This window comes from Triturus cristatus, chromosome 12 (genome assembly GCF_964204655.1).
Source record: "Triturus cristatus chromosome 12, aTriCri1.1, whole genome shotgun sequence".
Lineage (NCBI taxonomy): Eukaryota > Metazoa > Chordata > Amphibia > Caudata > Salamandridae > Triturus > Triturus cristatus.
This window is the reverse complement of record NC_140595.1, coordinates 153,385,342-153,409,946: the sequence shown is the minus strand read 5'-3', so window position 1 is coordinate 153,409,946 and position 24,605 is coordinate 153,385,342. Positions and strand designations below refer to the sequence as shown.

Below are 24,605 nucleotides of genomic sequence, written 5' to 3'. Positions count from 1 at the left end.
TGGATAGGGGTAAAAAAAAGAAAAAAAAAAAGACATTTGACTGGTAGGTCATGACAAAATGTAAGCATAACTAGTCTCCAATACATGCTATGGATAAATATTGTAACTTATCATTGAGTTTTTTATGATATACCAAGAATGACAACACAAAGATTGGGGCTTTGGTGCAAAATATCCCAGTCCTGGCTTAAGAAAAGCATTGCCTTGTATTTTCCCTGGAAGGCCCAAGCTACACAACACGAAAAGAACATGGATCATTTTTGTCCAGTTCTATTTTCTAAGTATTTCAAAAACATTAGGAGAAGCTGCAAAGTATGTCAACTCTAGAATTCTGATCATGCAGGGTTGTAACATAATTGCAGGGTTAGAGGTTCACAGATGAAACTTTGAGAGGCTGACATTGATTTCTCAAGCATCAACAATGAACACAACAGCGTGATAAAACCAATTTTATGTCTATACCTAATACTTTTTATGGTGTGCATGCATTATCGGTCAGTATAAGTGCAGCTGTCTTGTTTGCCCTGGGCTATTCTCTGGCAAAGAGACACATTTACTGCTTGTGGAGACAAACTCTGGCCCAGCTGGTGCCAAACAACAATGCAGTCAAATTGTACTGCCCTGCCTTAGAAGGGGCAAAATGTTTCTACTAGATACATATTCCTCAGAGACACTGATCTACAGTTCAAGCCATCAAGCATACTGTATTAAGTGTCCCTATTTAAAACCTTGTGATATATTGCTTTCTGTTCTCGGCCAGGCTTAGCGAGACGGCTAGTGAATATCACTGGTGTCCGGTCAACTTAGCTGTACTGTATTCGAGTAGAGGCACACTTTGTATACCCTAACAGGGCAGTATGAAAATGAAAGACACAGAAGAAATCACAAGTACAGGCTAACACAGGGAAGGGTAGATGTTCACAAATTCATGCACTTGCATACCTGCGAGCCTTGCTGTATTTTGGCCCTATTTCTAACCAAAACACTTTCTTCATGTAAACCCCAACATCTCTTTTTATATTCCTACTTTTGAAACTCCCTACTTGTTTTGGCAGAACCTATCTTTAGATAGTCAGCATGACCTGCCATTTTCAGGGTTATAAAATATGTTAATTACAAATACAGGCCAACTCTTTATGGAGAGTTTATAATCATGGAAAAAAAAATGGTCAAATAAAGCTTCAATATCAAGGCACAGGGGAATAGAAGGTAAAGGGGGATTGTGATTCGTCCTTTCAAGGAAAAAACATTACATAAAACAAATAATAATAATTATACAGGGACATAATAAAAGTGCTCAGGCCAGGAACCATGAATATTCCCACCGTTCGCAGATGGAACATCAGTTACTCAACTGTGTGTCCCATTTCCTTGGATCCCTGACCCCCTTCCTACTCATTCCAACACTTCTTCGCCAGGTTCATTGAAATCCCAACCAAAGATCCAACACACCATAGCGATAAAAGAAATGGGCAGCAACCAGTTCTATTATTGTGGAAGATACTTGCCAATTTTAAGACGTACACTTTCAAATTTCCTTCTCTGACCTATGATCCAACGAAGGACACTTTGAGGCAGAATACTTAAAACTCACTCCCTTTCCAGGCCTTTTCCCCTTCCTATTAAGCAAATTCTAAGTCAGTACAAACTTCTTTTGTAAACCTAGCGCTCTGTACAGAACTAGAGACACTCCTTCAGAAACCGTCAGCAAGCAAAAGTGAGCTTCTGTCTTGGATGTTATGAAAACAGTGGTCCGCGAGGCAACTTTCTTTTTGTTAACCTTGATGGTTGGCTTCACTTAAAGATGCCATTCAAGACATGGCTGATTTGTGGGCCACTTCCTTGTTTCTCTCTCAAGCTTGCTTCCTCTCTCAACTTTGGTTAAATACCGACACAGTCTTAGTGTGAGAGCCAAGAATCATTGCAGCAATTGGTAATCAAGGTGCCTCATGTTTGCCCTTAAAACCTGCATACCCAGCAATCCTTTTGACAGCGTTAAGACAAGCAAGTGTAAAGGAGCACAGGCAAGCTGGTTGACAGCCTGCCCACCAAATCGAGAGTCTTTCAGACTGAGAGATGCACACAAATACCACTCACACCCATGCCTTGATTGCCCGCTGGCTCACTGTCCGACATAACTAAGGCATTTCATTCCCCTGAGAGGTTGTGTGTAAAAACTGTGGTCAACTCTTTTCACTTCTCATTTCAAGTTCTCATAATCCTGTCAATACATTGAACACAGGGCATGTGGCCCACAAGAAAGATTGCACAATTAGCACATTACAAAGTGAGAAAGCGGCATGGGTTGTGCCCAATCTCTTCAGCTGTAAAATTGCTCAAGCTTCCGTGATTACTGCAAGATACCTTTGCTTTTTCCAACATCCATGGACCCCAGAGGACAGTCATGTTTTAAGTGCACACAATAGTCGGTGCTACTCCTGCTTCCTGCCTGACTTAGAACATGCAGTGAGGCGTACCATCACACGTGGTAAGGACTGCTGGGAACACCAATGTCTCAGCCTTCACCTATTTATTGGTTGCAGTTCAGTTCTTCAAGGTAGTGGCCTCACATTGACTCTATGGTGCTGCCTAAAATTCAGATACGAGGAGACAAAAGCGCTTACGGATAGATGAATTTGCATAATGATATCTGGGAATCCAGCTCGGTCCTGGAGGGTGTCTGTGACTATCTGAAGCCTTCCAGGTCCATCACGGGATTCATAACGAGTGGTAAAAGCAACGGTGTTTGAAGGAAAGCTCAAAAATAGCAAACCTCATGTTGAACCTTCAGTCTTGATTGCACAACTTGGCTTTTGTCAACAGGGCGAAAGAATCAATGATTCATGGGAGCTTCTACAGTGAAGACAGCTGGCCCCTGAGTATCAGGAGACAATTGAGAGGACTGTTATCCGACTCCCGGTGTTCCTTCATACCCCTCTCTTCACATTTTGCAGTCCTGGAAGCAGCTCCCCTTCCTTGCTGTACCCACTCTAGCCTATCCGTGGAGGGACAGTCTCTCTACTCCTCAGACATGTGTTTGCATCCTCTGTTGGAAGCGCTGCCCGTAGTCTGAATGCTGGGAGGTGTAGGAAAACCTAGTGGCACTGGCATACTTTCCCACAGGGTCATAAGTGTCGTATGCTCCTCGGTCCATATTGGGTGTAGTTGGTTGTGTGTATCCCAAGCGATAAGTTGGGTAGCCAGCATTTGGTGGAAAGGCATGCGGTCCAAACTTCTCATAGTTTTCATAAGAGAGTTGGCTGGTAGTATCTGCTGCTGCTGGTGGTGCCACCGCTGGGGCAGGCTCTGCAGTGTATTCCGTAGTAGGGCCTCTGCTGTAGGTGTTAAGCTGGGCATAGCCACTGGAATGAGAGAGGCGAGAAGAAGGCCGCGTTTCATACCTCGTTGGTCCTGTTGTACGATAGTCATTGTAAAGAACTGTTCGGGAATTGGGGCGGTCATCATGGGCTCGCACGTTGTAATATCCATTGGTGGGGTCCTGAAAGCATGGGAGAGGTTGTTAGTTAAGACTATGCAATACTCACAGAACATAACATATTTATGTAATATTTAATGCAGCATTCTTTTGACAGTCAGCGAGATGTAATGAAGTAGTAAATTAGCCACTTGCAAGATACAATCAGAGTGAAAAAGCCTGCCAAGTCAACTGTGAAATGCAAAAACATCCAAGAGACAGATTTTGCGTGCAGGTAAGCTAAATGCTATGTCATTTAGCGTTGATTACAGAATCAATATAGAAAAAAACCTGTTTACATTGCCTTCAAATGCAGGACACATACTGCTCCCAATCTTTTATAGCACATGGGTTCATTTCTTTGCTTCTGTGTGGAGTGGAAAACTAGGATTACAATTTGCTGTCCCTCCAATGAGCGACAATCTCTTTTCCGTCAGTTCTAGGACTGTATTTTAACAATTCCCCAGCTGGAGCAGTCTTAAAAGGTAGAACAGTGAGGCAATAATTTGCAAAGTAAATTGTAGGAATAGGGGGACATGAAGGCACAGAGGCTTGACATGTCTTTCAGCTGCAAAGAAACTCAAACTGTGTGTGGCCAATTACAAGATTTAAATGATTTTATGACATTTGACAAGGTTTTTAATTAAACTAAAATGCACAACAGGTAGAGTTATTCCATTTCCAATTAACTTAAACCACTTCCAAAGACAATTGAATTGAAACCCCTACAGAGCAGGCCTCACCATTTGATGGACTCAAATACATTGGCCCCACACTATCCAGACTGCCTTTTCTCCGAGTTGATTATTCCATTAACTACAAAGCTTCAAGACAATCTTTTGACAATCTTGGGCTGGCAGATGGGTGAGAGCAGTACAGCCAAGGAAGCATCAGGTATAATTCTTCCTTTATTAGCCAAGTATTCCTTTAGTAAGGGAACTGTCCTGCGGATGGCATAAAGGCTATGTTATCATGAGGTGTTATGCTCTTGCTTAGGTATCTTCTGGAAGGGAAGATCAGATGTCCTTCACTCTCCACCCGGATGTGCTCATTTGTTGCTCCTTAGACAATTACACAGAGCTCAAAACGCCTCTGGTCATATGTATGGGTTTGGTGCTACCACTCTTGAGGCAAGATTTCTCCTTGCATTGGCTGCTGCAGAAATTTGCGGTGATCAGCAGGACAAAAAAATCTATCGTAAGAAGGCGAACTCAGCCTTCCATTTGCAGAGGCGGGCAAACTGAGAACAATTAAACTTGGGAACAGTACCGCCTTTTACACAGAGAGCTCAGAAACATCACCAGAACAGAATGAAGCAGTAAATAAAAATATTATGAGACACAATTAAAGCACAGAAATACGTCTTGGGTAGACCAAAGATCCTTGAGAAGAATTAATTTGGAAATCAAGTGTCTTACCTTCAGCTCATACTCCTCACGGGTATCAATTGTGTCACAGCGAAGATCCTGCTTCAGATCCACGTCATCCTTGAAGGACTGCAGGAAGAAAACAGAAAAGAAAATCAGAACCATTGACAGTATGGGTCATCTTTTTACCAGCGATCCAGCCCTGGAGGCTCTGGGATGATTTCCCCCCCTTTTATCGACTTCTGTGCTGGTTTCCATCCTTTGTATTTCTGCCGGAACACACAAGCAATCCCTTCCCCGCCCCAGAAAATACAAAAATAATTCACAGCATTAAAATTAGGCCTGGTTGAAATTTAAATTATGCCATCATAATTTTCATATTTTTCAGACTTTTGGGTTATGCATGTTACACAAATTTCATGAAATTACGCCATTATGTCAGTCACGAATTTATGAAGCCATTAAGCATGTGGGCGTTGGAAAAATGCAAACCACCACAACTGAGAGGCTTTTGTTTTCATGCATTTTACACAAAAACGTTGCGCTAAATAGTGAATTAGCATCGCATGACATCAGGCATAATGTCAGTAAATTTCTCACATTTTTGCGTAGTTATGCAAAAGAAGATTTCGACATTTTGCTCCTCCTGACTAAAATCTGTTGTGGTAATTCCAGTGACCTGCTTCATTAAATAAAATCTCCACACTCAATGGCCGGAAGGTCATGGGAAAGAACTGAACATCTTGGCTCAATGTTGCAGCACACAGGACAGCATGATCTTCCAGTGCAAAACTACAAGTGACTTGAATCTACCATCATTGGCATTTACCCACAGTATTAATATGTACCTCAGCTAGCATCAATCAAAACATACTTATTGAATGGCCTGTAACTCAATACTGCCATTCGATGCACTCGCCTCTGAACAATCAGCACAGTGAGTTCATTTTAGTGCTATGGTTACTATATTTTAGTTTAAGGAGGTGGATGAGTTCTGCCAGGGTTCACACACAATGAGACACAACCCAATTCTTGGAGTGCCTGAACCTACTAGGTGGTTTTACCCACGGGCCACCAAATTCAAGGCAATGTTTTTAATACTGTGATGGGTTTGTGCCTTAGATATATATACAGGTTCCTGGGGAAAAACAAAATGCCAAAGTCTGATGTTGCGTTTTGAATATCGGTCTGTCTTGCGATGAACTGTCGTAGAAATGCTTTTCTAAAGACATTTCATCACAAGACAGGAACCTTGAGAAAGCCCTTGGCCTGCCAGCCATACGGGCGAAACACGTGTTGGCTGTTCAACTGATTTTTTGCCCTTTTGTATTTAATTTATGATAGCGAATAAATACAAAAAAAGTGATATTTAAAACGACACATCAGACTTTGATATATTTTTCTGGAACAAAACAAAATCCAAAGTCACAAACCCATCACAGTATTAAAAATATGGTTACTACATGTATCCTGAGCGAAAACTGGTGAATACACTCCCCAAGGAAGTAACTGGGATGAAAATTCTAACATTTAATAAATCATTGAAACTATTAGGTCCAAAGCATGATCCACAATGCAACCAATAATTGCTTTGTGACTGCTACTGTCATTAAAATGCTCAGGAGCGCCGAGGGGCTGGAAACCTAAGAATATGGCAATAGGACCAAGCTACCACCATGGGCCTGTACACCTCCTTTTTCTTAATGAAGGAGGAGAAATAACTACAAGTGGGTGTCACTTTATCATAGGCGAGGAACTGCATAAAAAAAATATTTCATCCAGTAGGTTGACTTCCACTACATCATCAAGGTGTGCAGATGTGTAGTTAAGAATAATAAATATATACTTACCTTGATGATGTAGTGGTAGACAATGTAGTCTACCGACCTCGATCTAGTGACATAGTACCATGAAGAGGTCTTGTTCTCCTTCCAAACCCAAACAAATACAATATCCAGTTGCACCCAGAGCTGATAGAAGTCACTCTTGCTAGATGCATAATAAAGCTTGTTGGTAGGTTAGAGCATCACATGGTGTGTGTGCCCGAGCATGTGTATGTGCAATAGGAGTGATGCGGATGAGGAATTGGAGTAAATGGACGTATAACAATTGAGGATGTTGACTGAAGACTAGTTAGCAGCAGTTTTTAGAGTGCAAGCTGGTGTTTAACCATAGAGGCAGCTCAGCATGCAACTGTGGTAGCCACAAAGAACAGAAAGAAAATGCACCAACTCAGTGTGGTAAGTACCAGGTCATTATCTACTTAGCCAGTGATGTAACCTAGTAAATACAACCATCACTCGTAACTGGTCAACAAGCAGGGCACACCTTAAATGAAGATGAAGGGTTCTTGTTGAGAAACAGGGTACAAAAGGGATGCATTGGGGAACAGTCTTGTTATCAACTCAGATTTAATGGTGCTTAATTTCAGGAAAGACCATGATTGTTCCTTGAAACAAATTGAAGTCAGAAGTCTTTTGAAAAGAAAACACCTGAAAAAGTCAACTTGTGGAAAGAAAGGGTAAGGGCCAGCTGAGCGCTTGACAAGTTTAAAGATAACTAAATGGGTATTCATATACATAGAACACCAAAGATACTGTAGGGAAACCCCAAAGACACTGTGGGACAAACCCCAAAGACACTGTGGGACATTCTAGAGCAAGAAAGTGTGGTACAATCCACTCTAATAGAACATGTGCACAACCTATGAACGACTGCAGACTCCTATATACTTTACACAAGCAGACCAGGACAGAAGAACCTGGTGGACTTTTTAAAGACAGGAACAATGGCACCCACTTTACAATGTAAACCTGTGCACAGTAAAAACCAACAAGTCCAACTCTTTGCACACACTCATTTCGTTTCAAATGTATTTATTTATTTGCATTGTTCATACAGAATGGTCTGAGGATCCAGCTTTAGAGCATTCTTAATGTGACAACAATCACAAGAAAAATAAATATAGCAGCATTGACAACAAAGGCATTGTGAGGGCACAAGAGTCTGGAAACAGATGCATGCAACACAGTTATAATAATTTGGCCACAAATGGGGTGCGAGGAAGTGGGATCAGTCCAGGAAAGCTTGGGGCAGCATAAACACACAGGGTCATGTTAAAACTGGGTAAGGCCTCCTGAGAACAGATGACAGGTGGCAGTGTTCCATTGACATGGTCCTTCTGCGGGGACAGTTCAGTCCCCGTGCATGCCTGTTCATGCACCATGTGTTCTTACTCCAGAGGAACGGAACTGTCTGGTTGGCTGCAGGCAGGAGGAGCCAGGTGCCTGAACGGTTCCGATGATCCTACTACAGAAGAACTTGACTTTTACATTCTCCTCAACAAGGAGCCAATGTAGGCTCTGGCTCCATATCAGCGACCCATGATATCACTTGAACAAGACATGCGCTGCTCGTGGGACAATTCATTGCAGAACTTTCAGCAAATGTGCACACATGGAATGCTAGAGCAACACAATGCACGCTTACGTTGCGATGGGGGTTCAAAAAACACTTCTGTCCCTGAAGCTGCTGACAAGCCAAGGTCATGTTTTCCAAAGAATGTCTGACTAACAAGCCATTGCTCATTCTGGACCTAGGGATACATCCTGATGGGATGAAATGAGCATTAAGTTACTAGGAAACTGTCTTGTGCAGTATCTTCAAATTTACAGTAGGTAAACATATAGAGCAAATCTAAAATCAATAACAATATTGATCATCTTATTACGTGACAAGCATGGGACCATTCATGTTTCCATGCAGCAATGGACATCAATGGCGAAATGGAGAAAGTGAAAATGTACCAGCGATAAAAACAATTCCCTTTGTGAGCAAGGAATGGATTGTGATGAATTTGAAAGATGAGCAATGTTGGAACAATTCAACATGCTATCATGAGGTTCAGAACTGCATTCAAATTGGTAAGCAAAATCCAATATGAAAAAAAGAAAACTGTTAATGGCAGCTGACCTGCATTACAATTGTGAAGGCATACTTGCTTTCTTTATTTTATTATTATTGTACAGTTTTTATAGCATGAACCGGGCCAGAGGGCATTGAAGCACTTTGGAACAGAAGAAGAAAGACTACGATACACGTGTTTACACCTTTTCTAAGGCACAGGAAGATTAAGTGATTTTTACAGCCAAGGCAGACAATTGAACCTGGTTCACCATGTTCCAAATTTGGCAGCCATCAATCAATCAAATATTTGTAGAGTACGCTTGTCACCGTGAGGGGTATCCAGACGCTAGAGCTACTGGACCATATTTCCTCCTCTTGCATTGGAACGGTGAAATTCTACTAGTATGCATTTTGAGGTCACTGAAACGCAAACTGCAGTGCGGCAAAAGGCATTGATAATTTAAATGAAGTCAACAGGCACTCAAAGAAATTGACTGTTTTTTCAGTATTGCAGCTCACCTATCGAAAGGTTTATAACAATTCCAGGTATCACTGTGTAAGAAGATGCAGATTCTTAAACCTGATTTGATTTTGAGTCAAAACTAACTGTGCCGTAGAGGAGGGAATTAAAAGCTAAGCTTCATTCTGAACTCCCACAAAACTAGTGCAACAGCCCCCAAAGAGAAGAAAAAGTTACTTACCTGTAACTAGAGATCCCCAAGAAAGGCATTGTTTTATTGACAACAGGGTGCGTAAATCTACATTCCTACCGCATGGAATCACTGGGATTACATCACGTCAGTCAATTCAATAAATCTTTATTCGGTCAGTACAGGACACAAAAGAGAAAAACTAATACAGTACAATAATGAAAAAAAAATGGTATCAGTCTATTTGGGACAATGTTTTGTGTGTGATTGCCATCAATGTATATGACACCCCCACACACACACCCCCACACACAAGTGAGGGGGTTATTGCTGCCTTACATGTTGAACAAGCAGGCTGCCTAAGAGCTCAGGAGTACCGCTAGATATTTGTCGGGAATGATGCAGCTTGTTTTTCTTAGGCCATTGATGGTCTTCTGTGAGCATTGCTAGGGTACAGATATCCCTTTTCCCCCTGTTTTTGTATGGTCATTGCATTCTCGATCCAATCACGTGTGTGGTGTGCCCACTGTAGATAGTAGATAAACAGCAGCATACCAATAATCCTGCTCTTACCACAAGCTGCAAATAGACACTAGGAACTCCTACAAAAAGGGGTTTATGTTATCAATCTCCTGAAACAGGACAAAAAACCAGGCAACCAAGAGATTTTACATATATAACATTTCTGGATGCCTATTACTTCATCACTTGATGATGCGAGTGCGATACAGATGGAAACATTCTGAAAACGTTCATGCTGTTGTCTGATTTCCACAAGCTCAAGACAGCTTTGTTGTTGTTGGCTTTATGATCAAAGTGCCATATTTATGTGCCAGTGCTGACAATAAGGTGCAGGTGCCAGGCACCGGAAACCACTGGCTAAAATTAAGTACTGGTAGCAGACCTGTTTGATTGACCTTACAATGGGGTGTGCTCCTAGTTTTGTGTCTAAAAAACTGGGTATTGTTCAATGTCCCGGTGATTTAATGCAGAAAACCATTATTCAAGTTAAATTCTTTCACTGCTTTTGCATTTTTTCCATTAGGAAATGGACGCTGTGCAATGTACTGTTTTGCTTATATCAACGGCTGTCGTGGACTAACTCAAAATGACGTACCCCGCCTTACAATGTGGTGTTCTAAAAGTCCTAAATCTAACAAACAACCAGAAGCTTTCGACTAAATTGTGGTTCCTCTGAAAGGTGCGGCCACAGGGGTTGGCGTTACATGATAGCTGTATGCTTCTTTTTTAATGCCATCAAAGCAAAGGAGTTTTGTTTTAAATATTAAGTGTTACATTTGGAATATATTATATATAAATTAATGTGTCCTCATGTAACACAACTGGTGCTCGTGTAAAGCACTCTGATACCTGAAACCTTTGGGTCAAGTTTGTGCTATATAAAGCTCTGTAACAAAAATATATATATATATATTGCTATGGAGTTACGTGGGTCTTCTGTGTGTTGTAGAGGTTCCTGTGGAGATGTTACAATTTGGACTTAAAAGCCCATATTAGTAAAGTTATAAAAACTAATGTATGCAAGTTTGGGCGCCGAAGTCAAATAATATATGATGCGGCTGTGTCGGTAGCAGCCAAACTCCCGAATTACTCATCCTGCGCTTTAGTTGAGAGTGTTGTTGCTCACTGTTTCAATGAACACCATTTGCCTGTGTGGCTATAGGGAATCATACAATTAAATATACACTTATCTTTTTATATTTATAATATATTTTTAGAGTAATGCAAAACATTACCTAAAATAATAAACAATGTTGCACATAATCACAAACATTATGCATAACTCTGAAAAGTCTAAATATTGGGCTACAGTGGTCTTTCGAAGTGCCTACACTGAAGATTGGACTAGTCGTTAATTATTATTATTTTTTTTTAACAGTAACTGTTTTAGAGCATATTAAATGGGAACGAGCATTGGCAAAGCCAATATGTCTCACCTATGCAAGAGCTATTGGCTTTTCCAATTTCTTTAGAGTGTTGTAGACTAGCGTGTTGTAGAGTAGAATGTTTTAGAGAGGAGTGGGGTGTAGAGTGTAGTGTTGTGTAGAGTCGATCGTAGAATGAAATGGAGTGAAGCAAAATGTTAGAGTGGAGTAGAATGTCATCGCATGGAGGGGCATAAAGTGGAGGGGCATTGAGTGGAGATGCATCGAGAGGAGGGCATATAGTGGAGTATTAGAGTGGAGTGTTATGTCATTCAGTGGAGTCAGAATGGCACATCAGAGTGGAGGAATGTAGAGTGGAATGTCATAGGGTGGAAGGGAATAAACTGGGTTAGAGAGGAGTAGTATGTCGCGTACAGGGGAGAGGCATAGAGGGAGTTGTGTATATTGTCATGGAGTAGATTGTCATAGTGTTTTGGTGTCAAGAGGAGGGGGCCATACAGAGGAGGGGGCATCAGGAGAGGAGCATCAGGAGGAGGGGCATCAAGAGGAGTGTCAGGATAGAGTGGAGTGGTGTGACAGAGTGTCTTATAGTGGAGGGACGTAGAGGGGATGGCATAGAGCGGAATGGAATAAAGTGGAGGAGAGAGGTGTAGAGTGTCAGAGTACAGTGGAGTGCCGTAGAGAGTTGTGTAGAGTGTCATGTAGTAGATTGTCGTAGAGTGTTGTGGCATTAAGTGTAGGCGTCATTGAGAGGAGGGCGCATCGAAGAGGGGGCGCATCGAAGAGGGGGCGCATCGAAGAGGGGGCGCATCGAAGAGGGGGCGCATTGAGAGGAGTGGCATTGAGTGGAGTGGAGTGGCATGTCCTACAGTGGAGTGGTGTGTCAAAGTGTCCTTCAGTGGAAGGACATAGTCAAATGGCATAAAGTGATGTAGAGTGGAATGGCATAGAGAGGAGTAGTGTGTCTGAGTACAGTGGAGTGGCATAGGAGGAGTTGTGTAGTGTGTCATAGAGTAGATTGTCTTAGAGGTTTGTGGTGTAGAGTGTTGTGGCGTCGTGTGGAGGGTGATTGGAGGGGAGGGGGCATCGAGAAGGGAGGGCATGGAGAGGAGTCTCAAGATAGAGTGAAGTGGCATGTTGTACTGTGGAGTGACGTGTCCTAAAGTGGAAGGACGTAGAGTGTAATGGCATAGAATGGCGCAGGGTGTACTGGCATAGAGTGGAGTAGTGAAGAAGAGATGAGCAGTGTGTCAGTATAGAGGAGTTGTATAGACAGTTGTGCAGAGTACCATGGAGTGGATTATCATAGTGTTATGCCGTCGAGTGGAGGGGGCGTCAAGTGGAGGGGACGTCGAGTGGAGGGGACGTCAAGTGGAGGGGGCGTCGAGTGGAGGGGGCGTCGAGTGGAGGGGGCGTCGAGTGGAGGGGGCGTCGAGTGGAGGGGGCGTCGAGTGGAGGGGGCGTCGAGTGGAGGGGGCGTCGAGTGGAGGGGGCGTCGAGTGGAGGGGGCGTCGAGTGGAGGGGGCGTCGAGTGGAGGGGGCGTCGAGTGGAGGGGGCATCGAGTGGAGGGGCATTGAGTGAAGGGGGACTGAGTGAAGGGGCATTTAGTGAATGGGCATTGAGTGGAGGGGCACATCGTAGAGTGTCTTAGAGTGGAGTGGCGTACAATGAAGAGGCATAAAGTGTAGTGGCTTTGAGTGGAGTAAAGTGTAGTAGAGCAGTATGTCAGAGTGGAGTGGCATAGAGAAGAGTAACATGGAGTGGTGTGTGATTGAGTTTCTTAGAATGGAGTGGCATGTTGTGGAGGGGCATAGAGCTGAGTAGAGCGTTGTAGAATGGAGTGGCGTAGTGTGGAGTATGCATCGTGTAGTAGCGTATTGCCTTTACAGACAACATATTTTTAATTGAGACAAGTCTTACATTTGACTAAACACAGCTTTACTGATAAAAGTACAAAGCATATAAACGATGTGTGGAAATGTTCTCACATAGTGTAGTGATTTGATTTGATTGCATTAAAAAATTTGTTTCGACTACACTTCGTCATTACAACAAAAAAAACCGCTTCATTTGTGTTTTCCAAATTCTGATCTATTCTGAAATATCCACACGCTTCATGTACAAACATTTAAATATTGCTGTGTGATAGAAAAAAAGCTAGATTGCCACATAAATCTTCTCACTTTGAACAAAAGTAAACACCAAGCTACCTCAGAAGACAGAGCCTGACATTTGTCTTTGAATGCACAGCAAATGTGACAAGATACGAAAAAGATTTAATAACCTGTTTACAGAAAGCAAGCATTCAAGAAAGAATTCAGTAAATAGGCTATGCTCCATAGGAGGGACGAGCTTAAGCTGGATAACCTAAAACAAATAAAGCCAGTAAACACAAAGCAAGCAACTGTGAGTTACAAAACACAAAGCCAATATTAAGCATGAGTGGAGTGCATTCCCAGGAAGCTTTCAGAATGCCCTCAAGAATTCATTAGTAAACCAGACTGCTGTGCTATCTGGCAGGCTTCGACTTAAAAATTTACTTGCTGTGTCAGTGGTAAAAAGTGCTATGTGAATGCTAGTACTGCACTATAAAATAATCAACAATAAATTTGAGTGTTTCTCAAAAGTAAAAAAAAAAAAAAAAGGATAAATCAAATGTATTTATTTTATTGCATAAGAGGAACAAAACAAAAAAGTAAAACCTTTATAAGTGAATTGTGGTGAATCTAAAACTAGATTCTTCTATGTATTCGAAAACATTTGCCCTCTTCTCACCTCAGGGACATGTGTTGGATAATTCTTTCAAACCCAAAACATTTACATCAGTGCAGTGAGTGTGAGATAATCATGTCTCTTAATCTTCACATGGTTGATGAGTGGATCATTTGTGAATCTATAATGACTACAATCGCCAAAATTGCTGTTTCAGTATGTAACATTTTTCATTGCAGAGTGAATCTTTTATAGGTTCACATGCTATGCAAGGACTACAAAACATACCCCTCCCTCCTAAATTTAGAGGAGAGTTGGACTTGGGAATGGTACATTGGTGTGGAAGCAAATGAACCCTATGGTTTCTGTCCTGTCCATGCTTTTTTATCTTGGGTTAATGTCAAAAGTGACCTGTTCCATGTTAAATCTTTGCATAGACCTTGACCTCTAATCTTCTTAAGAAACTTATCTTTAACTTATTTCCTGTCAGGTTTGTTCTATGTAAGACTAAGCGTTATGTTAGCCTATATTTATTATATGTAAATACAGATATGAATTCTTCAATTAATTTTTATCCTCATGATGTACTTCACCTTTGCGATTTTTTGGAAAGTGACTTGATATCCATTGCATCATATCAGGAGAAGTCAAAACTGTTAACTTGCCTACACAATTGGAACAGAAACCCGTCCAAAGATAAAGACATTTACGCTGACTCATTCAATAATTCTGTCAGGGGTTCTTTAAATGTATATATTGATGCTGTGATCATCCACATACATTGCTGTTTCAGATAGCATAGCCCTTGCAAGTTTGGAGAACCACTTTAAAACAGTGTCTTATCAAATAGCAAACAGGACTAGCTTGCAGGCCTCACTGGCTGTACCTAATGCTGTTGCTGTGTCCTGATAGAGGTATAACACACTCGCACATGCCATATGATAGTAAGTTACTATCATCAACATGCCAGTTGAATGACATATGAAAACTGTGGATTGTAGGTAAATTCACATATACCTATGTGTGGGTACTTCAAAGCATTGGCAGCAAACTCAAAATGCTAGAGAGTTCCCATTGCCAGTGTGGAATGGGAAGTACAGGTGCCACATCTGTTGGACTAACCATTCACCATCACAACCCTAAATTGCCCCCATCAGACTTTTATTTCACAAACAGGAGAATAGAGAGATCTGACATTTACTTTTACATGTTTGCTTAGGGAATACCGAGTATCCTGTTTAATCAACTCTCAGATTTCTTGAACATTCTGCCACATTCAACACATTCATCCACAGCACCCTCAACTCCCCCCAACACTGCAGGAAAAGCACTTGATTGGCTCACCTCCAATCTCTCCTTCACTGCCTGGCATTGGTCATCACTCTGCCTTCCACCCCTCTCCTTTTACCTATTAGGCACACCACCAGGGCTCATCCTAGACTCCCATTTTTCTTTCTCTACAAAAAGGTCTTTGGAAATAGAACACCCTCATTTGACCCTCCACAGCACAGCTAAACAGATATTCTTTAATTTGCCTTCTTTTACAACCCACTTTCTTTGCAGACATTTCACATCTCACCTCGGATGCAGGACATTATACTGCATCCCAGCAGCGAGACACTTTGAACTGGCATTCATGTACAGTGGCTCTGCAGTCCAGAGTCTGATTAAATCAGTTCATCAGAGTCTGGGTGAATGGATTCCTCCTGACAAAAGCAGCTCTTAAAAAGGACCTAACTGCAACCTTTGGCTGTGCGCCAGGGAGGATTCAGTTTGCTATCTCTTGGTCAATGCTCAAAAACACACCGAATTGGGCACAAGGTACTGCCAGGCCTCGAGGACAAACATGTGGCTATTGATCAACACCGGGAACCTCCACTGCACAGCAATGGACTAAACTCAATGACACTTTCGTCAATGTGTGTATCAAAACAATAAGCACAAAAATATTGTGCTACCACAATATCATAGTAAGAATATTGTGAAGGTAAGTGTGTATATAGGTAAGCAAATATTTACCGATGATTTTAACTCCACAGCTGCATTCTTTTAAAAGATACATATTGTCATGGTGCACAGACATACCTGTGCCACCTTAACTTCACAATTTTTTGTTGGTAATATTTTGGTTGCACATTACTTAAAAGTCGGTATTCTTGCAGTCTGACCATCAGCGGAGTCATCTTCATAATACGTGTTCATGCTCCTGATTTGCAGCTGGAACATAATTCTGGATGGATCTGGAATGCCTGAATCTGTGATGTTTTTGTGCAAATATCCCAAAGCTCTTAAAAACAATCAGAAAAGAGCCCCAAATATGTGGGCCCCTGTGGGCTCTTGTGGACATCCTAGGTGAGTCTAGTTTCCGGCATAAAGGTCGACGTCCAACATATATATTGATAATGTAAGCAATTCTCAGACCACCCACTAGATGACTGGAATGAGCACAGAAGGTGAATCTATAACTGATAACTGCTTCAGAAACCGGATTCCTTTTTTTTATTTTTTGGGAGTTTGAATATGATATATATTTTTTTTTATTTCTACATATTGTTATTGATTTTTTTTACACATATATTTGTCAACGCTTTGTCATTACAGGGTGGCAGCCCAAACTGGCTGTGTTGTTGATAATACAGTTACACAGTATGTATGTTTGGCTGCCCCCTATCCACTGTCCCACTAAGAGAATAGGAATGAGTGAAAGGGGAAGAGCTAGAGATTACGGTAAAGAGAAGAAGAGATAGTATACCAGAAGTTTACTTCCTTCTCGTTCGTGTTTTGACCTTGTGGGGGTGTGGTTTGGAGCCATTTGATTTACTTTGATAGTTCTACTCATGGTGGTTCGTAGGGATCTAGGAGCTCGTCCAGGGATGCCCACATTCCCCTGGAGGTTTGTCTCCATGGTGAGTTTCGCAGGGCAGTACTGTCAGCGCCTCTGAGGTACGTCACCCAGTCGAGCCAACCCTTGAAAGTTGCCTTGGTTGTATCTTTCCATCTTTAATTACCCAAACGGTGCTCAGTTTATTGACCTCAAAATGTTAAAGGACTGGACAGGCCTTGCCTGGATTGAAACCTGTGACCTGCAGTTTCCACTCAAATATCAGTAACACATGTTTAAATCAGCGCTCTTAATGGGGCATAATAATCATTTGCAATGATCAGCTATTAGTTTCAAGGCCACATTCGCTCAGGCGAAATTGGTGACTTTGGTGAGCATTCGTGCGTAGGGCACACACTACTTTATTTAGATGTTGAACGCTTTCGCGTGAACATCACTGAAGCAAGATTGAACATGTGCAGATGTGGCAATGCAGAAAACCACAAAGCAGTGTGTTCATAGCGTTGGGGTGGTCTGCCAGCACTGCTGACAAGTTCAACACAACAGAACAAACAACAGTGTTGTAACTCTGACATCTGATGTTTAATATTAATGCTTTTGTGGATTTGCTTCAAAGCCCCTAAGGCCCGGGATGCTGCAGATAATACGGAAGGATGCCCCTTTTATCATTCCTACTTGCCAGTGTCACTGCTACTGGGAGCAGAGCCAATATGCTGCCAGCCTCCCCTGGAGACAAGCTTAGCAGACAAGCTGCCATAAGCTCCGTCTTGGATCGGTTAAACTTTATTCGATCACCGCCCCGGTGCCCTGCTATCCTCGGGAGGCTCTGCCATTGTCGTTGCTCAAGAAAACAAAGCCAACAGCTTTGACACTTTCCTGTGCTAGGATTTACCAATAAAGACTCCATACGGACACCTGCACACCAGGCCGAGCAGTACAGGGATGCAAAAAGCAGAGGGCTATAGAGTTCGATTGACTAGTTGGGAGGGCGCGGTATTAAGCTACCTGTTTTAGATTAGGTCTCACTCTTAATGATCCATTTTAAAATGTCAATTTTTTTATATCCCTTTTACATTCAGTCTTTCCTTTCTTTTTTAAGTTTTTGTGTTCATTTTGCAGATCTTTTTTTCATCTTTTTAAATATAACTTGTGTTAGAGATTGCCCGTACAATGTTACCATCCGTATATGTTACGTTTGATATTCCAGTGGTGTCTTATACCAAATTTTTGTGTCTTATACTTTCTGTACAGATTGCACTATAATGTATGGATTGTTACCATAAGCTATTTATATAGGCTTGTTATTAAAATAATGTTCTAATCCAATAAAAGAGATTAAACTAAAAGAAAACAATCTGTTTTGGGTTGGCTCTGTGCCAGGATAGGTAAGGCGGGTAAGTAAGTCAGTTTTTTAAGATATCAATCATCCCTTAAGGACACAGAGTACATTCATAGCCCAAAACGAAGCATTTGTCACATGCTGAAAAATCCCAAATCATAAAAGTAAGTTGCTGGATAATAAAATGGAGGATACAAGATACTTAGTTGTAAATATAGTTCTCAAGCTTTGATATCTTTCATAGATTCACATGCTTTTATCATTCCCTGATGCCACATCATCACATAATTAAAAATTACACACAATTCAATCAATGAGGTGAAATCACACTGAACTCCAGCTACCCAGAGGCCACAGCTTCTCAGAATTTCAAAAGGGTGTATGAAAGGATGAATAGCAAAACTCTCTGACTGGGGAGGAGGTCACATGTGATTCTTTGATGGATACCAACGCTGGAGTACTCAATGTAAAGGTTAGAAAATAGTTTCTTCTCCAGCATTAGCTCTGTGCTAGATTCACATGCTTGAATCGGAATAGCAAACAGTGTCCATATGTAAATCATAATCATATATTATGCAACAATGTCAGCGTGAACATTGATTCAACTCAGAAGAAGAAAGGCTCATTTTAGGCAAAAGAAATTACCAAAGACTGCCAGTCCCCCTGCAGAATTTCTTAAAGCTTGTTTATTTGGGCAGAAGTGCTTCACAAATGTGCGGCAGCTCTTCCAAATCGCTACCCAGCATATGCCAGATAGTCGAACTCCAGCATACAATACCATTGGTGCTGATGCACTCCTTGTGGAATGGAATGATGCTCTACCGATGTCTTTACTGGCGACCAGCACGGATGTCATGGAAGGTAATATCTGAAACTATCCATCTTATTAGACATTGTTGGGAAATACACTATTTTTTGTGAGATGCTGAATGCCACAAACTAATGTTTTGACTTCCTGAATGCCTTTGAATGGACAAGTTAAAACTTTAAACATATAATGAAGATTAATGAAAGCCACTGTTGAAAGATGTGCAAATAAGACTTAAAAACCACATGGTCACTTTGGCAGAAATCTTTGTGCACCTTGAGGGCAAATTTCAAATCTGTTTGCATAATAACTCTGAACTCTTGGAAAGGTTAATGTGACTAATATTGAAAATGAAATGATTTCTTACCCGTAGGAGTAGTTTTGCAACTTGAAAACATTTGGGGATTTACATGCTGTCCATTATTCCACCATTTAGTGGTTGGGTCCGGAATTCTCCAATATAGTAGTAGTCCTTTTTCTATGTCCTGTTTGTTGTTGTTAGACGTCGACAGTTCTATCATGCCTTCTCTGACATCATAATATTGGAAACCCTGGATTTTGCTTACTCACCTGGTCAATGCTTACGGCCAGCAACAATGCAAACTTCAAAGTAACATATTTAATGTTTCCCCTACATAGGAGTTCGAAGAGCAGTTTTAACAGCTGAGCCAGGGTTGGTGGGTGTCTTATAGGCAGAAACACTCTTAAAAGCAACAATTGTTTTGATTATTCTAGAGGCTAAGTGGAGTCTAAAGAGGGCTACAATCTTGATATTGCTAATTCAACTTGAATTGAAGAGTGTTTCGATCAATATTTAACACACTGCAACAAACAAGGATGTACCTGGTGTAGTCCAAAGTTAGAAAAAGCAAGCCTTTACAGCAGAACTATTTGCAAAACCTTTTGAAATGAGCCAGAGATGTTTCAGTTGTTCAGGGTGCTCTGACTTGATACAGAACAGTGCAGCAATCTGAAGTAATATCTAGAGTGGAGAATTTCAAGTTTTCAGGAGCCATGTTGTCAATCTGAGATATCCCAAGTTATGATGAACTATATGGCCTCTCTCACTAGATTGAAGATCCCGATGGATACCCAGGTAAATGAAGATTGATAAGTTCCGTCAACCAATACTGATGATGTCATACTGGAGCTATGAGGATCACTTGGAGTGGTTCCCTCTTGACCTTCCCCATTCACCTCAGGATGTGGGGAAGTGGCAGAAAAGCATGAGAAAAGATCTTCAACAAGGTCATCAAATGCACCTCACACAATGCTTTCAAATGTCTGCTTGCAACCCTACATTCCACTGTCTGCTTGCAAAGAAATAACATTTCTGGGGAGCTGCACATTAATCCAATATTGGATAGCACTACTGGAAGATTGGGAAATAAGACTGAAGATCTTGTCTGAATGCTTTGAGCTCCAGGATGCATCTCCGTCTCAGACCAATGGACCTTGTCTCCAGATATTGTAGGTGAGTATGTCATCTGTTTAAATATGCTTCAGTTGTCATCTCAAAATAAGCTGCCTTTGGTTGGAAGGCTAAGCTCGTAGTCATGCTGGGTAGTACTTTCAACCATTCCAGCACCACCTTGATTCTGGCAGCATGGTTGGTTCAATCTTTGAGAGATCTGGGCACTTGAAGCCAATGAGCAGTCAATTCTTCCTACAACGGGGACATTTTTAATCTGCGGTGAGGAATTAACAGAACAGATGAGGACGTCATCCCTAAGAGAGATTTGAACTCTTTTTAGTAGTTGCATGCGTAGTGCTAGGCTTTGCAACTTGCAAATACTTTCTTATGATAGGATTTTTTTTTCATACCATAGCGGTCTTTAATATTGCTCCTAGAAACTGCACATGCTTAGTAGGTTTCGAGTGTGACTTGAGCACGTTGGGAATGAGACCCAGAGCTTGGAGCAGATTTAGACATGCATTAGTTGATGACTTGTCACAACTAGCCTTTAACAAGACAGTTATGCAATTTGGGAAATATTTCCTGTGCATTTTGCTTTAGGAATGCTGCTACATGGGTTATGTATTATTTTTTTTATTTCTCGGTGCTAACTTAAGGCCATATGGTAGCACCATGAAGTGATAGCTACTACAAACCTCAGCTATTTGTCGAGCTTGGAATAAGTTTGAATGTTGAAATATGCAGAGTGCAAATACAGCAATGTTGTGTCTTCGCCATCTTGGAACAAATTGAAGCATGTCCCACAGTGTGACTATTCTGAAAGACAATTTTCACAGGCACTTATTCAGCTGATTAAGTTTATCGATGGGTCACCATTAGCCAAATCTTTTTTGAATAAGAAAAAATCCAGGACTAAAACACTGAATTTTGCTGGGACTTTGGGACTAGTTCCATGCACCCGTGGAAATCATGTACAGAGTCTTGTCTTGTAACAGTTTGATGGGTGGTCTCTCGAGCCAGGATAGATAGAGGTCTTTGAACAAGTTCAAGTGTAGATCAATGTTAGACAGCATCAAAAACCTACTTGTCTGAGGTAATCTTTGCGCACTCATGAATGTAAATGTAGATAATTCCGACCACAGGGATGGATTAAGTGAGTTAAATACTGATATCAAATGTAACCAACCCTGACTTCTTAGAAATGTCGCTCTTGCAACCTGCAGACCATCAATCATTGCCGACCATTCTTTTCTCCTTTTTTCAAACAGGGTTTTGCCTCCTGTTTGCTACCTTCAGGAAAAGGTCTGCTTAGAATTCTATGTCCACAGACATCTGTCTCTTGTATTCTCTCATGATGGCAAGAATGTTAGGAGCGTTGACTAAAGTAGCTTCCAGGATCTACACTCTCCTGCCTGTTGTCCATAGGTTGGGCCAGTCATGAGATGTTGTGCAGAGCAACGTCGAGTTGAAGATTTACGCATTGCTGCCAGCAACACTACAGAGTGTGCATGCAGGTGTTCTGTGAGGCAGATTGAATGTTATCAAAACCTCATGTATTTTGGCCACATGAGGAATCGTGGCTGGAACTGATGGAATTGTTTGCGTTATCTAAAGTCTACAATGGGAACCACATTAATGAACCTTGGAACCACCATAATATCATTTAAGAAATAGTCTGCCTCAAGGACTGGTACTATTAGCTGAAATCTCTTGGAAGCTCTAAAAGAGAGTAAAAACAAGCAATATTAGCTGACGAACAACTTGTACAATTGGGATTGACTTTGAAGCTGCTGGTGTGAAGTACTCGTCCCATTTGCCAAGCTGATCTGAATGAGTCCCCGGAAGCTCTCCTGTTAACTGGTCATGGCTTTAGTGGACAAGGTGAAACCTTGCTAAGGTGTCAGTCCTGCGGGGTCAAGGGCGCAAACGGTTTAGATGCCACCACCAATTCAATGGTCTGAAAGGGGCATGTAGGATGACCTCATCAACAAGGTTATGGTCAATGGATAAGATAAAGGTGAAGAGGGTCAACGTAAAGATGAAGGGGTCAACTTGCATCAGAGGCAGCATACAAGAGTTTTGCCAAGAGTACTGTCACCAATGAGGTTTTAGGTGCCTTTTTTTCTTTTTGCAAGAGCTGCCTCAGGAGATGCTTTTCCTGGCCTGTTTGCTGCCTGTCAGACTTTATGGAGGGATTTCTGGGGCTTGCTGTTTTTCAAAGCTTGCCCTGTCAGATTTTTGTTTCCTCCTGGTGTACTTTGAAGGAATTCTGTGTTTGAGAGGAAGACCTGAAGAAACAATTCTGTAGTGTTAATTTATTAGCAACTGGAGTAGGCCCTTCACTCTCATGGTTGTCAATGTGTTTTTTTAAAAGAAAATGTGCAGCAGATTTTACACGGTCTTGTGTTATGCCTTAGCAGAGAGGCTAAGTTAAATCATCGTGCAGACCTGCAGCATAAAGTCTATTGTCTACACAAGAAGCACAGGATCTAAACATGCCTTCTTTGATTCCAGTGTTCTGGAAGAAGATACAAATAAACAAAATGAATTACACACCAAGAACAGTAACCATCGAAGATAAAATACTCTAGGTAGTATAAGTAACACATAGAAGATAACTAGTCATCGGAACAAGTTAGAAAACAGGAGTAGAGCTTCGAAAGGGCTTCCGTTCCAAGCAAAGTGCAGTTAAACATACGAGGAAAGGTGATGTGTGGAGCAGTGCAGATCAGTGTGCCTTCACCTCATTGGTCGAACTGTGGGTTATTCCTGATGATCAGAAGAGGTATTGCAGTGAATATTTTTATATATATTTCTATGGAAATATGACCTTACAGTTTTCAGAATATTACCCTGGGACTCCCAGCTCGGAATGTGGAATGAATTCCAGCATGTGAATCTATGAGAGATCCAATGCTGGAGAATTGAACATGTGACCATAGCCTGATGGCATTAACAAACATTAATGGCATTAACCACACTTCTGACACTCGCGGTTAACTAACCACTGCAAAGTAAATGAAGGCTAAGTTAGTTGGGTGGATAAATGTAGCTGCAGTAGAAACCTAAGTACAGTTTGCATATCACTAGTTCAAATCCGAGTGGAAGAGTTTTTCATTCTTTTGAACTAAAAAAACATGAGGACCAGTTATTTAATAAAGATAAGCAGTGATGTTTTGCAGCTCTATGGATCTTTCAAACGGTGACAGAAAAAAATGCACACAAAACATTTGTTCTTACTATTGAATCACAAACAGTGAGACTCGTTTTCACAAATTCCTGTGTTTAGACCTCTGCCTAATTTTAACTCCATTCTTGCGAGCTCGATCAACTTATTTGCTGCATCACACAGAATGAACACAACCATTTACCAGGTAACAGTGTGAACACACAGTATTAATAGGACAAACATGAACGCCACGATTTACGAGGTCTCTGTAAAAAAGTCCCATTGTGGAATCCACATTACCCCAGTCATACAATGTGAAAATCACCATTTACCAGGCAAAACAATGTGAATTCCACTATTTACAAGAGCACACAGTGTGAACACTACCATTCACAAGACTACACCATGAGAGTTCTACTATTCACCAGAATACACACTGTGAATGTCACTATTCCCTGGATAAATCTGTTAGCAGGACACCAAGCTCCCAGTCCAGAGCAAAATATTCTGGGAGTTGAAACCTTGGTTTGCATACAATCAATCAATTGGACTAAAGATCATATAATGATTTAGAACGAAAAGCCCATAACTGGGACCACTTGTTGTGACATGGAGTGGGTTTATCCTGTTAACAAAGGTAAAGTGTGTGCATTCACCAACATTCATAGTCTTGTCATTGTGAATCCTTCGTGTCCTTTTCCTCTTCTATCTTGGCCCTTTTTATGTTGCTACCCTTGCCATCTTCTCCAGTTTCAGCTGGTATGGATTTGCATCTGTCCCTTCAGCTTCTTTTCAATCATTGGTTATACTTCCTCCTGCCTCCCAACATCGGCTTTGCCACCAGCTTCCCCATCAATCTCTTGACTCAACCTCTCCCTGCCTTCCAGAGGTCTGTCTTCCTAACCCTTCCCCCTGTCAACATTTACCCTGCTTCTCTCCAGGAAGCACTTCCCTGCAGTGTCAGGATTCCATTTTCCACCCTGCTAACTCTGAGATGCCCTTACTTCCTGCT

At 41.5% G+C, this 24,605-nt stretch overlaps 1 protein-coding gene across 1 annotated transcript in view; it reads right to left on the bottom strand.

The window, feature by feature from the left end:
- Positions 1–1,037: 1,037 nt before the first annotated feature.
- KIRREL1 (kirre like nephrin family adhesion molecule 1) overlaps positions 1,038–24,605 on the bottom strand; it is a 428,519-nt gene continuing 404,951 nt past the window's right edge. Inside the window, exons 14-15 of the mRNA XM_085639055.1 lie at positions 4,894–4,971; positions 1,038–3,499 (exon numbers count right to left, since the gene is read on the bottom strand). Coding sequence (XP_085495181.1) covers positions 3,026–3,499; positions 4,894–4,971 — 552 coding nt within the window. The 3' untranslated portion in view covers positions 1,038–3,025. The remainder of the gene's footprint in view (positions 3,500–4,893; positions 4,972–24,605) is intronic.